Source organism: Oratosquilla oratoria, chromosome 4, assembly GCF_046742065.1.
Source record: "Oratosquilla oratoria isolate Oo_2021 chromosome 4, ASM4674206v1, whole genome shotgun sequence".
NCBI lineage: Eukaryota > Metazoa > Arthropoda > Malacostraca > Stomatopoda > Squillidae > Oratosquilla > Oratosquilla oratoria.
In genome coordinates, this window is record NC_134780.1 from 33,268,245 (window position 1) to 33,284,145 (window position 15,901).

Here is a 15,901-nt window from a genome sequence, read left to right on the forward strand (position 1 = left end):
CTCTCTGATTTCACTTTTTTTACTTCTTTATCTCCAATCATATAGTTTCCTGAGTCTCTATTTTTGCCTTTACCGAACTCCATTATGCTACATTTCTTGATGTTGAAATTCATTTCGTGTTTCTGACTCCACTCTCATACTCTATGTAAATCCTCTTGTAACAATTTGTTATCTTCTTGTGTTGTCACTCTCCTGAGCAATTTAGCATCGTCGGTAAAGAAGTTCATGTAACACTTCACTCCTTCGTCCATATCATTTATGTATATGGGAAACATTAAGGGAGCCAAAACAGAGCTTTGGGGGACGCCACTTTTAACTTCTTCCCATATCGAGTTTTTCTCTAAGAACCACTCTCATCTTTCTTCCATTAAAAAGTAATTTATCCATTCCAACAAACTGCCTTGAATTCCTCCTATTTTTTCAATTTTGTCTATTAATTTTTTATGTGGTACCTTATCAAAAGCCTTTTGCAAATCCAGGAAGGTGCAGTCTGCCCAACCATCTCTTTCTTGAACTATATCAATCACTCTCGAGTAAAAGCATATTAGGTTTGTGGTACACGATCTTCCACTTCTAAATCCAAATTGTTTTGTATTTAATATATTGTTTTCCTCCAAATGTTTGATCCATCTGCTTCTAATGATCTTTTCACATATTTTGGCTATTGTACTTGTGAGGGATACTTGTATAAAGTTCATAGGACTTTCCTTGTTTCCTCCTTTGTGTATTGGCACTATGTTTGCATTTTTTCAATCTTGTGGTACTTCACCCTCTTTTAATGAGAACTCTATTATCTTGTGTATCTTGTCTGTCAGTTCGTCCATGCATTCTTTTAATATCCAATTTGCGATTTCATCAGGATCGTGCAATTTTCTGACATCTAGGCTTTTTATTTGATCTCTTATTTCCTTCTGTGTTATTGTTATTTCCTTCATTTTGGGTGAACTTTCTAACTGATCATTCTCCCAGGGTTGAGAGTTCTCGATTGTAAATACAGACTTGAAATGTCTGATCATAACATTCGCCATCTCTGTATCATCAGTGAATTCCTTGTCTCCTTCGCGTAGTTTTACTATATCATGCTTGTCCTTTGTTTTGTCATTTACATATCTGTAAAAGAGTTTTGGTTGATCCTTACATTTATCTATAATATCCCTTTCATATTCCCTTTTTTCCTTCCTGCGTATGTTTACATATTCGTTTCTAAGTGCTTTGTATGTTTGCCAATTGGATGTTTTTCTATTTTTCTTCCATTTTTTCCAGGCTTTAACTCTCCTTGTTTTTGCCTCACTACATCTTTTGTTGAACCAACATTTTATATATTTCTCCTTGTGCTTTTTTATTGGTACATATTTGTTTACTCCCTCATTGTACTTCTCTTTAAACATGTTCCACTTGTCTTCTGTCTTTGTTTTGTCATTTGTGAGCCCATCCCAATTTGCGTCTTGGAAAAATTTCTTTAGTTTTTCAAAGTCCGTTCTGTTGTACATAAATCTTCCTTCTCTATGTTTATCATTTCTGTCCATATTGTAATGGTCTTTTAATTCAAAGTCTATTAGTATGTGGTCACTTTTTCCAATAGGTGTTTTGTACTCCATTTTGTTTACAATTTCTGGTTCAGATGTCAATATTAGGTCTAGTTTTGATGGTTCTTCATCATTTCTGTATCTAATGTGTACTCAATAGTCATATCCAGTATGGTGTTGCTCCACAATTCTTTGCCCCCTTTGACTGTCATTTCTTCCCAGATTATTTGTTTAGCGTTAAAATCGCCCATGATTACTAAGTTTCCACCTTCTTTTAGCAACTCATTTAGTACCTCCATTGTTTCTTTCAATAAGTTGGAATGATCACCATCTGTCCATACATGGGTCTTTGGTGGTACATACACTACTATAAATTTTCTGCTTTTTGTCTTTTTATGATCAATTTTAATCATGATTATTTCTGTGTTTCCTTTTCCTTTGATAGTCTTGGTTGCATTTAATCCTTTTTTGGTTAGTATCATGGTGTAGGTTTGGGTGTGTTTTTACAGCAAGCCTAGGTTGTTTGGTTTGTGTATATACCGTGAGGTGCATTTGAAGTGGACCCAAAGCATAAATTATATTGTACTGAGATAAGAACATAAAAATGAAGGAGACTGCAATAGCCCATAAGGCCTACAGTAGGCAGTTTCATGTCCATTACCACCTGTCATCCCCATCTATAAACTTTGTACAAGATGTGCGAGTGATTTGATTTGTCCATGTGACAAATGTAGGGGACTGGGTTTATTTATGTGTCACTGGCTGAAATGATTAGGTGAAGGACATGTACCAAAGCAGTACCTTCTTATGTGGAAAAATGTTTGAATGTGTAAGAACGAAAGGAGTTGATAGTTAAAGGAATGACAGAATAGACCTGCTCCAGAGACCAGGTACCAGCTCCTTTGGACTGCACCTTTTGGTGCTACTACACTCACATTTGTCCCCTTTTCCCTTGTAAAGTGGAACTATATAGGCACTCCTTCAGTCCTCTGGCACTATACCCTCCTTTAGACAAACATTGAACAAACTTGCCAGGTAGTCCACCATCACTGTTCCTCCCCTTTTCAGACATTTCACATGACACCTATCTAACCCAGGTGCCTTACCTACTTTCATCATTTCAATAACTGCTTTCACCTCATCTTTTCGTATTTCTCCCCATTTTCCTCATCCACTACTGTGAGTTTCTTAGTACCTCCTGCTGCAACCACTGTTCCCTCCTTATCCTCCACATTTAGCAACTCCCTAAAATACTCTGCCCATCTTCCTTTTACTGTCACTTCTGTTATCATCTCTCCCATTTATCATTTCTTCTCAACTTGGTTTGCATCCCCTTCCTCTTAATTTCCTTCCATAACATCTTTTTAATATTTTTAAAATTTACTGTCATACTCTTCCCCATTTTACATCTGCTCTCCTTTCTGCCTATTTATCTTATGTTTTATTTCTTTTTTCTTTGTATCTCTCATATGTATCGCGTCCTATTTTGTAACCAGTCTGTGAATGTTCACTGCTTCTCTTCTGCAACCCTCTTTGCTTCATCATCCTACCAATCACTACCTTTTCTTCTATTCCTTCCCATCCTCCTTGTTCCACACACCATCTTTGCACAACTTGTTACTCCCTCTTTGAAACACCCCCATTTCTCTACTCCTACCTCTACTCTGTCTTTCACCTCCTCCCACTCTTCTCTCAACAACCCCTTTTCCTTCTCATTTAAGTAGTTTACTCTTAGCACCTCCCTACCTTCTGTTCTTTTCCTCTTTATCCATCTATCCACCACTCTCAACTTACCTTACACCAAAAAATTATCTGATATTCCCCCATTCTCTTCCCTAAGAACATGTACATCCAAAACTCTTCCTATTCTCTCAACAACCCCTTTTCCTTCTCATTTAAGCAGTTTACTTTTAGCACCTCCCTACCTTCTGTTCTTTTCCTCTTTATCCATCTATCCTCCACTCTCAACTTACCTGCCACCAAAAAATTATCTGATATTCCCCCATTCTCTTCCCTAAGAACATGTACATCCAAAACTCTTCCTATTCTTTTGGATACCACTATATAGTCCATGAAAGCACTATCAATCACCCTTTTATCCACCACCCTCTCCTATGTGTACTTATGCTTGACTTTCTTTCTAAACACTGTGTCAGCATACATCAATTCACTAAACACATCACCATCAACTCTCCAGTACAGTGTTTTCTTGGCACTCTACACTTTCCAACCATTCTGTCTATTTCTTCATCCCCTATTCTAGGATTAAGATCTCCCTGTACCACTACATTGACATTTCTCCCTAAACCCTCTATGCACTCATTTAAATCTGTTCAAAATGCCTCCTTTTCCTCTACACTCTTCTCACTACCAGGCCTATATGCACTTAAAGACTCGCATCTCCCCAATTCACCTTCATCCACATTAACCTTAAAGAAACCTTTCACTCCACCACACACTTACCTGTCTTTTCACTTACTATTATAGCCAACCCCTCACTCCCTCTTCCTCTCTTCACTCCTGATACTTTCCCAACTACACTCCCAAACTCCATCTCACCCCTCCCTATCAACTTAGTTTCACTCATTGCCAACACATCTTTCTTCTTGCATATACACTGTCCATCTCTTCCCTTTTACTCTCATCTGCACCACACCTATGCTCATTAACCTCTTCAATATGAGTCAAATTCTCATGGGCAGCATCAGATGCCTGATGTACAATGATTCAATGATGCATCACAATACTCATATTATAAAATATAAAGTTACAGATGTATTACTCAATCTCTTTCACTCTGAATATTAATAACCATAGAAAATGTGATCAAGCCAGTTCACAGGATATGAGGGTCACTCATATACAACTACAGAATAGATATAATCAATACACCGATGCAGGCATCTTCATATACTTACTCGTGCCTCAAGATGCCTACATAGGTGTCATCATATTAAAGGGTTAAAAGACCCAAAAAGGATTTTGGTTGGAAAACTCCCAGATCCTCTTATGCCTGGACTATTTTAGGAATGTATCCTTTAGGGCTACAGAGAATAGGATGCCTAGTCCCATCCTATCCCGTTTTAGTTGCCTTTAACAACCCAAGTGGGAACACTTGGTGGCAGTATTCTTTTTTTCCTACCATAGGGTTTGGTGAAAATGGGAATGTATATTTAGAAAAGTGGTACAGGAATCACACGGTTTGGTGAAAACGGAAATATGTATTCAGAGAAGTGGTATAGGACAGTATTAAGAGTTGGGGAGGGGTCAGCCAAATGGAGAGACAGTCGTAGTACAATAAAGTATCATAATTTCTCTATGAGTAGATACTTCCTCTAACTCTGACAAAATGATATGTGGCTCTGGTCCGTAGGGGTACCCCATATAGATCCTAAAGTATTGGTTGCATGCTACTGAGCATATTTTTACCTCATAATAACCTGCATTCAGTAACCCAGATGGGTAAAAATTCAATGGTTCTTGTACTTGGACTTGAGCCAATGTACTAGAAAAATACTTAGTACATTCAAGTATATTGTATTTAATCAAAAGTTTTATACTGTATATAGATTCTAGCAAACTTTGTGATGATACTATTGGGTAAATGCACTTATCTGTTATCTGTTATTTTTAGTTATAAAACTACTGGGTATGATATTGATCTAGAACAAGGGACAAGTTTTAATGACCAGATACTTATCCATTATTCTGCTTCAAACTGAGTTTTATTACTGATATATGAAATATATGGATACTCTTTTGCTTTTGCACCATAGGGAATATTACTTATTCAAGTTATTCATAATGTATATGTTCTTTTGATTAGAAGCAGTGCAGCATTGTTTTTGACCCAGGGCAGTGGGTGAGATGCAGGGATGACCTGTCATCCAGGAAGAGCCAAGAAAAGAGGGAGGAAGGGTGGTGAATGAGAGTGGAGTATGTGGGGATGAAATGGGTGGGAGTGGATTTATGCCTTTGACTTTGGGTACCTCCTATGTAAGGGGGAAAAAGCTGTTGGTATATGTATGTATATGTTCTTGTCTATCCATTTACTTTTCTATATTGAATCCCACTTTTTAACAGCTCATTAGTGTGTATATATGAAAATTTAACTTCCATGCTTTACAAATCTGTGACTGGATTTTTTTTATCACATAAAGTATTTGTACTTAATGACAGTGGCATGTACTTAGACACATAGAAGAATGACTGTATTTGTACTTGTACCTGAAAAATATTCAGGTAATAGGACTTGGACCCAACCTTTATACCCCATGAACATAACTTCTATCCTTGATATTACAGTAGGGTAAATATGTACTTAGGTCTTTTTATGATTTTGATAGATTGATAAAAGAGGAATGTGAAGATTGAAATGAAAATTCAAAATATTTTTTTTCTTGTTCTAATACTATTGTGGTAAGAAATAGAAGAAAAGACTGCTTGTATTCTAAATAGTTTCAGTAATAAATTTCATTATATAATTTAAAACAAACTTAAATGTATTTGTTCATTTGTGTAATAAGGTGTAAATAGAATAGAATAAGCAAGGTATAAATTATGCAGGGAATAGAGTAGGGTGCAGGTATCTATTTTTTTATATATATTGAATAATGAAAAAAAGATTGCATGTGCATTGTACTTAGTAACAATGGATGGCAAAGAATGTTGAGGTTGGATTTCTTCTAAATTTGTGCTGAGTGGAATGGGAGGAATGAGAGTTTGTGATGTGCCAGTTTGGAGTGTGCATAGTGTGGGTATGCAGGGAGGAGGGGGAACAGTGTACCACATGGGCAGTACTACTGCTAGTGTGGACTTCTCTCTTAGTGTGAACAGTTCTTGTGACATTATATGACTGTGCTCCAGAGAATTGTAAACATTGTAAAATATTTAGAAGTGATATATGTGAAAGGGTATGAAGTTCTCAGTTTTAAAAAATTGCAGAGATTGTGAGAATGAGAGTAATGAAAAATAAGTATCATGTAATTGTTAGAAATTAGAACACATGCATTATAATTGTAATGACCATTGCAAACAGAATATCAGAATAAGATCTTCAGAGATTTTTCAATAAGCATCTGCGTATTTAAAAGAAATGTGTAATTCTAAGATAAGTAAATTGCTTGGGAAGCATATTACTGCACCAGTAGTGGTAAATAACATGTTGAAGAGTAATAATGATAATAAAAATAATAGTAATAATGATAACAATAATTATGATAATAGTAGTGATAATGATAATACGTACAAATATACCAAAGGGCCTCACCCCCAGAAAAGGGGGTTGGACAAGTCAAAGTGTACACACAACCCACACATCTTACACTCATTAAAACCCATTCATTATCCCCTCCCATAATAATAGTAATAATTGTTGCTTCATATTTCACTGACTTGAAACCCATTAATATGTATATGTTATGAATGCTTAAATGCAAAAGAGATCAGCAGTGGGTACATGCGAATGGTAGTTCTGCAAAATGGACTTCAGAGAATTATTCCCCTGCTGCTTGTCTTCAAAATCTGCCAAAGCCCTTGCTTCCATCTGGAGAGGCAGCCTTGAGCACTTGGTTTCTGGACTATGCCTAAAATATCTCTGTCAAGTTTGACTATTTCCTCCACCTTTGCACATGAGAGATGACAACTAGTTAAAACTCCCCTTCTTCTAGTATAAGCTGATGACATAGAAACAGAATGGGATAGGTCTTAGGACTATTGCCAGCAACTGTGGAGTTTTGGGTTAACAGTATACTTAGGTACAAAGATACATTCTTGCCAGTATCTTTAAGGAGATAGGTGATAGGTACAAGGTTTTACTGGATATCAGCATTACTCTTGCAATTTAACATAATTGATGTGCAGCATGAATTTGACTGAGCCCACTAACCATGCATTATGCATGAGAAGTACCAGTAATTGTTGCCCCAAGTTTCTCATATTGAAAGACCCACAGCCCCATGTAGTAAACACTGGTCCTTGGGCCGTACCATAGATTTATCCAGGAAGTAATGTTGGAATGTTGTTTATGTTGTGTTTAAAGTATTTACCTAGTTTTATTTGCTTAATTGAAAACTACAGGAATGGAACCACAATCATAGATCCTGTCTCTTTGTGGCAGCTATATTATTGGGTGATAGGGGAATAAGAGGGGAACAGCTACCAGTTGTCAGCTCTCCTTATTGCCATCAGTTGTCAGATACCTTATTTAATTATTTCTCTCTTCAATCTATTTGAATGTGTTTGGTTAAATGTGTGAGTAGGTTTTCTCTCTCTCTCTCTCTCTACCCCCCTCTCTCCCTACCCCCCTCTCTCCCCTCTCTTGCCACCCCCCTCTCTCCCCTTCTCTCCCTACCCCCCTCTCTCCCTACCTCCCTCTCTCCCTACCCCCTCTCTCCCTACCCCCCTACCCCCTCTCTCCCTACCCCCCTACCCCCTCTCTCCCTACCCCCCTACCCCCTCTCTCCCTACCCCCCTCTCCACCCTCTCTCTCCACTCTCTCTCTCTCCACTCTCTCTCTCTCTCTCTCTCTCTCTCTCTCTCTCTCTCTCTCTCTCTCTCTCTCTCTCTCTCTCTCTCTCTCTCTCTCTCTCTCTCTCTCTCTCTCTCTCTCTCTCTCTTTCTTTCTTTTTCTTTTTTCTGGCAGTCTCTGCCTTATTCTTTATCTGTCTCATTCCCACTCTCCCTGGCCCCTCCCAGTTTGTTGTTATGTAATGGAGGAATAAGTAGGATTGGGGGATCTTACAGAATTGTGCGCCTGTTATTTTTATGTGCTTTTCTGTGGGAGGATTTTGGTTTCTGTGTATCCTGTTATTATTGATGTGGTTTGTCAGGTGTAATGTTTTGTCCCTACATGGACAAGATAAAAAAAAAAAAAAAAAACTAGATTATGATATGCAGCAGTGTTATGGTTTCCACACAAAGTTAAAGATATTAACAAGATGGGGGAAAATACAGAAATCAGTGAAGAAAGATTAAAAGCACTGAAAGATAAATATTATTGAAAGAAAGAAAAAAATAAGTCATGTTGAGGTCATGAAAAGGAGTAAAGTCATGAGCTCACAGGAACAAATTGAAAAAGATTACACGTCTAAAAGGTGGAAAAAAAAAAATCCCATAGATACGTAAACTCATGGAATAGTTCAGGTGATATAGTTCAAGCTGAAGCTATAAGTGGATTCAAAACTAGATAATATAATATAATTGGAGACAAAGGACTATGAGGAGCACCTTTCCTAAGTTGTATTACAATTCGGTAAATACATTTTGGAAATGGATTGTAGAGTATTGGTTGTTTACCCTTGTGATTACATGACTCATTCTTGCAGTTTAGCATCATGAGAGTAATGTAAAAAAAAAAAGATAATAATAATAATAATAATAATATTAATAACAATAATAAATTAATGATAATAAAAAAATTAAGAATTTTAGATATGGTTCCTACTGAATGTGTATCACTTCACCATTGGAAATTGGAAATAATCAGGTTGAACTTTCCTAAGTTTCAGACAGAATTGGCATGGCAGAGGACACTAAAACTATGCACGAACACAAAGGAAACCAGTTGTTATTGTATGGGATGGGTAGGCTGTGGTTCTTGGGTGACTGGTAAAAGCAGTCCAGTTCTTGAAAAAAGGTTTTGGCAAAATGGAGAAAGAAAAAGAAGAAAGAATAATAAACGAACCAACGGAAAGAGGACTGGATATAAGTATAGTGGAAAGTCCAAGAGGTGTCATCCCCTAAAGACATTGTTAGATAGATACTCCAAGGAAAAACCAAAGATGGGAAAATAACAGTTTTTCAGGGTTTCAAAGAAACCCAGGTGAAATAGGTAAAAGCTTAGATATAGATAGAGAAATTAGATATAGTAATGCATTAAGAAATCGTGAAGTAATTGACTTAATGGGAGAAATCATAGATTTAAAATTGGATTACTGAGCTGTACTTAGGGAATTGATTACTTTGCATAAGAGTAATGAGTAAACGATTAAAGAATTAAGTGACCTAAAGAGTGAAATTAAAATCCTCAAAAGAGAAAATGAAAGAATGAAAAATGAGGACAAAAATTAAAATGAAGAACTGAAAAAGGAGGTCAAAGAGCAATTACAAGTAGTGACCAGAAGGGTGGAGGAGTCAAAGAAATAGACATTGAAATAAAAAACAATGGAAACAAGAACAGGAAAATAAAAAAAATGTCTTTTAGGGAAATATTACTAAAGCAGATGGAGGAAAATGCAAAAGAAACAGTTATGAAAGTAATTAAAGAGAAGGAAAATTGGGTGAGAGATACAATTGACAAAGGTAAGTGCATTGTGGTCCATGGTATCCAGGAAAAACATGATATGTATAGATACCAGAGAGAAAAGGAGAAGGAAATAGCTAAGGAAATTTTGAAAGAAATGTAGGATAAAGGGCAAAATTTTGATGAAGATATAGATGAAATCAACAGGATACGCAAATATTCAAAAGAAAAACAACATAGACCTCTGAAAATAAAACTAAGAACTCAAATGATAGCCGAGGAAGTATTATCAAAAGCAGTTATATTGGCAAACAGTAAGAAATTCAAACGTGGATACAAAAGGAAATGAGTGATGAGGAAAAAAAGAAAGACAAAGCTCTCAGAATTGAAGCCAATGATAGAAATGAGAAAAGAACAGAGAAGGAAAAAAACAAGTTTTTTTTGGAGAGTGACTTGAGACTTAAAAAATGGTACATAAAAAAAAAAAAATGGAAATTTAAAACCAAAAAATAAAATATGAAACTAGAAGTGGCATACACAAATATCGATGGCATGATCACTGGAATCAATGAACTAAATGACTAGAAATAGAAAAACCTGACATCATGGGACTTGTAGAGACAAAACTGAAAGGACCTCTATCAACAAGCATAGTGGGACAAGGTGTATACAACCACTGGGTGAAAAATAGAACAGACAAGCAGGGAGGAGGAGGTGTCATGATATTGACCAAAAAAGGTCTAAATGTGACAAAGATTGAAGGCCAAGGCAATGTAGAATTAATTATCAAAGTTGTAAACAAAAAGATGAAAAGCAGAAAATTTGTAGCAATGTATGTATCACCAAAAACACAGGCTTGGTCGGATAGCGAACATTCTAAATTACTGGAAGACACAATGAATGTGCTAAATGAGTTACTAAAAGAGGGTGGAAACACAGTAATCATGGGCGTTTTTAATGCAAAGGATATAATCTGGGAAGAAATGATAATAAAAGGGGGAGAAGAACTTTGGAGCAACATTCTTAATATAATGGGTTAAGGAAAATACTAGATATAGAAACAATGAGAAACCATTGAAACAAGACTTAATATTAGCTTCTGAACCAGATATTGTGAACAAAATGGAGTATAAGGCACCAATTGGAAAAAGTGACTGTATACTAATAGAGTTTGAATTAAAAGAACAAAACAAAGTAAGAAGGAATGATGAACATAGAGAAGGAAGATTAATATAAACAAAACGGATTTTGTAAAACTAAGAAAAAATTTCCAGAACACAAACTGGGATAAATTCTGTAAAGAGGAAACAGATGGAAGACAAATGGAACATATTCAAAGAAAAGTACCGGTACAAGGAAGGAATTGACAAATATGTACCAAAAAAGAAACAAAAAGAGATTTATATAAAGTGTTGGTATTACAAAAGGTGTAGTGAGGCTAGAGACGAAGCCTGAAAAAATGGAAAAAGGACCAAAAAAACATCCAAATGGCAAACATATATAAAATTTAGGAATGAATATGAGAATAAAGAATATATAGATGACACAGAAATGGCAGAAGTTATGATCAGACATTTCAGGTCTATTTTTACAATTGAGAGCTCACAATTTTGGGAAGATGGACAACAAGAAAGATCACCCAAAATGAAAGAAATAAAGGTAACACAAAAAGAAATAAGAGACCAAATAAAAAACCTAGATGTCAGGAAATTGTATGGAGCAGATGGAATTGCAAATTGGATACTGAAAGAGTGTAGACAAACTGACAGACAAATTATACAAGATAATAGACTTCTCACTCAAAGAAGGAAAGGTACCACAAGATTGGAAAGATGCAAACATAGTACCAATATATAAAGGAGGAAATAGAGAAGATCCTACAAACTACAGACCGGTATCCCTTACAAGCACAGTAGCAAAAATATGCGAAAAAGTAATTAGAAACAAATGGACCAAACACTTGGAAGAAAATAAAATAGTAAATCCTAAACAATTTGGCTTTAGAATTGGAAGATCGTGTACCACAAACCTAATTTGCTTTTACTCGAGATTAATTGAGATAATACAAGAAAGAGATGGCTGGGCAGATTGCGCCTTCTTGGATTTGCAGAAGGCATTCGACAAAGTACCACATAAAAAATTAATAAGAAAAATTGAAATAATAGGAGGAATACAAGGTAAGCTGCTGGAATGGATGAAGGATTTCTTAATTGGGAGAAAAATGAGTGGTACTTAGAGAAGATGGGAAAGATGTAAAAAGTGGTCTCCTGCAAGGCTCTGTATTGGCTCCTTTAATGTTTACCATATATATAAATGATATGGATGAGGGAGTAAATTGTTACATGAACTTCTTTGCTGACAATGCCAAATTACTCTAAGAGAGTAAGAACTGAAGAAGATTGCAGATCGCTACAAGAAGACCTAGACAAAATATGGGAATGGAGTCAGAGGTGTGAGATGAACTTCAACATTAAGAAATCATAATGGAATTTGGAAAAAGCAAAAGTAGAGTATCGGATCAATATAGAATTGGAAACAAAGAAGTAAAAAAAGTTGATTCAGAAAGGGACCTGGGAGTAATTATATCAAGTGACTTGACACCTGATAAACATGTCAATAAATTATTTGGAGAGACTTTTAACTTACTGAGATCAATGAAAGTGGCCTTCGACTATATAGATAAGGAGATGGTTAAAAAAAATAGTGGTTACACTGATAAGACCTAAAATAGAGCATGCTGCAACACTGTGGGCACCTAGCACAAAGAACAAGAACATAAGAAAATTAGAAAGAATCCAAAGAGCAGCGACAAAAATGACACCTACATTGGCAAATCTGACATACGAACAAAGATTGGAGAAATTACATCTGTCAACACTGGAACAGAGAAGAGAAAGAGGTGATTTGTTGACCATTTACAGAATTGTGAAAGGGTGGAAATTCTCGATAGAGACGACTTATTAAAGTGGGACAGAAGAGAAACGAGGACACGAAAAGAAACTAAAGAAGGACATTTACAGAAGTGATCTGAAAAAGAATAGCTTCCCACATAGAGTGATTGATGTCTGGAACAAATTAAATGGAGAAACAGTGAATGCCAAAACTATACACGATTTTAAGAATAAACTGGATGCGGAGAGATACAAAAACGGGTCACTATGAGCATAGCTCTTGTCCCGTAAAATACAACTAGGTAAATACATAGAAGACAATTTTATATTGTAATATCCTACACATACACTCCAGATGGCTTCACAGAATCTTCACTTGAGTAACTAATGGGCTGAGCTGGTGATCCTGGCCAGTTTTGTTAGTGGTGTTGGTATCTTACAAAAGAGAATGATGGCAACTGATTGATTAGATACTTTATTTGTATTTTATGACCATTACTTTGGGTTAAGTTTGTTGATCACTTCATCGGCATGTATATAAAAAGAGAATAGAATATCTGAACCAGCAAAGTCAGTATCACTAGTATGAGTTTTTTTTTTATGCATGTGTTCTAATTTTATGCCTATTGTACCTAAAAAGTACTGAATTCACTGTTACAGTTGTGGTAGATATTTTTGTTAAATATAGACGTGCAAGTATCTCTTAGAAAAACAGTTGTAAGTGAACTGAAGAAGAACAGTGATTACTATGCTCTTCCTGTGGTGTCTTGGGTCTGGGGGCAGACCTGGTGGTGTGCGGGGGCTTCACATAAACATAGAATTTGGAGATCCTGACATGTAAGTAATATATGGTAATGATTCGGACAAAGTAAATGTTGTAATGTACCATGAAGTGAACTATAAAACCCACTGCTGGAGAAAAAAAACACCATATTCTGACCATGGTAATATACTGATAACTATGCTACAGTGTCTTTTCTCCAACAGTGGGTTGAAGAGTTCATATGGTTATCAGTAATGTATATTGTCATAGATATCATTAGTGCGAGGGCCACTCCATCAGCCAAAGTAAATTTTCTGGCATTGCTGAGAACCAAATCTATTTCATGTACCTGTGTGGAAGGGGTTAGTTGTTGGTCAACTGTTTCCAGATTTTACCATTTTGTGGCCCACTTAAAAGGGAAAAAGTATAAATGAATATAGTAAGATACAAAGAAATCCATACCAACCTTCTGTATATATAGTGTGATCCCCATATATGAACAAATTGAATAAATTGTTTTTCAGATGAAATCTCAATTCATGAAGTGAATTGAAATTCAGAGTTAACCATGAAGAACAGACTGGATGCATGTAAATGGCTAGGAACATTCCTAATGTTTTTACAAGGTGTGTCAGAAAAGTTTCAGGACTGGTGTCACAAAAGATTTATTTCAAATCCAAACTACAAATTACAAGTTTTCCCCTTTGAATTAATCCCCCTGGAGTCTACACACTTTCCCATCCTTCTCTGCCACACTTGCATGCACTCCTGGAAGTATTCTTCTGGGATCCTCCACAGCTCCGTCGTCATGGCCTTTTTTATGTCCTCCATGTCTTCAAAACAGGTCCTCTTGATGACCCAATTGAGCTTGGGAGAAGGAGAATAATCATATGAAGTAGGGAGGTTGTTCCAGCATGGCAACATTCTTCTTGGCCAGGAACTGTTGGATTCTCAGGGCATTGTGAGCTGGCGTGTTGTCATGGTGAAGCAGCCACAATTTGTCCTGCCACACCTCTTGCCTCTTCTCATGCACTGAATGAGCCAAATGCTGCAGTATCTTTTTGTAGACATGCTAGTTGATTGTCAGGCCCTGTGGTAAGAACTCGCAGTGGACAATGCTCCATGCATCAAAGAATGTGATCAACATAACTTTGACTTTGGAGTTTGTCTTGCTTTCTTTAGTCTTGACTACATTGGACTCTTCCACTGAAGGCTGTGGTGTTTGGTCTCTTGGTCGTACTCAAAGATCCATGACTCATCACTATTGATAACTCTCCCTAGCAAATCTGGTTCAGTTTCAAGACACTCGAGGATGTCCTGACGCATTTGCATGCGTTGTTCCTTCGGGTCATCATTCAGCAGTTTTGGCACCATCTCTCTGCAGACTTTCTGCATGTCCAAATCTTCAGTGATAATCTTCCAGATGTCCTGATTCATGCCCAGCTCATTATTATCAGTAGAATAGTCAGCTGATGATAGCAATGCACCATCTGCCTGATGCACTCAATGTTGGCTTCAGTCTTGCTTGCTGAGGGCCTTCTGCTCCTGGGTTCCTCTTCCATGCCCTTGTGTCCCTCTTTAAACCTTTTGCCTCACACAAAGACATGTGAGTGTGACAGTGTCTCATCTCTATACACTTGCTGCAGGAATCTCAGTGCTTCTGATGGAGTTTTCCCCAACCGGACCAGGAGCTTCAAGTTTGTTTGTTGCTCTTTTCTTATTGCTTGATGACCTGAAACAGAAGATATGTATGTAAAAGCATGTGGAAAAAAGTTCAATGGCTGCAGAGAGATGAGATCACAGTTATATACTCGGGGGGGATTACTTTGAAGGGGGAAAACTCATAGTTTATAGTTTGAGTTTGAAATAAATCTTTTGTGACACCAGTCCTGGAACTTTTCTGACACATCTCGTAATCATCATGTACTAATTTGTGTCATAGACCCTATTAGGCCATGGGATTCCTCACAGCTAAATAAAGCCACCTAAGCTGTTAGGACTAAATGAGTTAATAAAAATCCTCATCTGTATTTGTGGGACTATGATGTCTACCTGCAAGTGGTGGTCCTGTGATACATATGTCAGAAAGAATATTCTCCTACTACCTTTGCCCAGAACTCAACAACATTGGGTCTTTGATGTCTTTCTATCAATTTCCATTATATTATCATAACTTTTTCATATATAAGGAGAGGTGTCAGTGAGTGTCCTCCTCCTTTAAGTAGCCAGTAATACAGACAGTGACACTAATACAATACATTCAAGTCAATATTTTTTCACAAAGGAATGGGAGTGACAGAGACTGTTGCTGGCTTTTGGGCAATGGGTTTCTAATCATAGAAACCCTAAACAGCTGTTATCATTATTTTTATCTGTATCACTTAACAAATATGATAATGAATATTGCCACAAAATCTTACTGACTGGAAACCCAGTCCCATGAAAAAAAAAAAACATTGATTTTGGGAAGGAAAGATTG

General features: G+C 36.6%; 1 protein-coding gene across 3 annotated transcripts in view; it reads left to right on the forward strand.

Annotated features, from left to right (window-relative positions):
• mats (MOB kinase activator-like 1) overlaps positions 1 to 15,901 on the forward strand; it is a 56,087-nt gene that overhangs the window by 11,361 nt on the left and 28,825 nt on the right. Inside the window, exons 1-2 of one of the 3 annotated variants that reach the window (XM_076183896.1) lie at positions 6,347 to 6,439; positions 13,320 to 13,496. The exons of 1 other annotated variant lie outside the window; for it this stretch is intronic. In XM_076183896.1, the coding sequence (XP_076040011.1) occupies positions 13,408 to 13,496 (89 nt within the window). In that variant the 5' untranslated portion in view covers positions 6,347 to 6,439; positions 13,320 to 13,407. Of the gene's footprint in view, positions 1 to 6,346; positions 6,440 to 13,319; positions 13,497 to 15,901 lie in introns of those variants that run through there. One more of the 3 variants, XM_076183897.1, reaches the window with a different exon arrangement.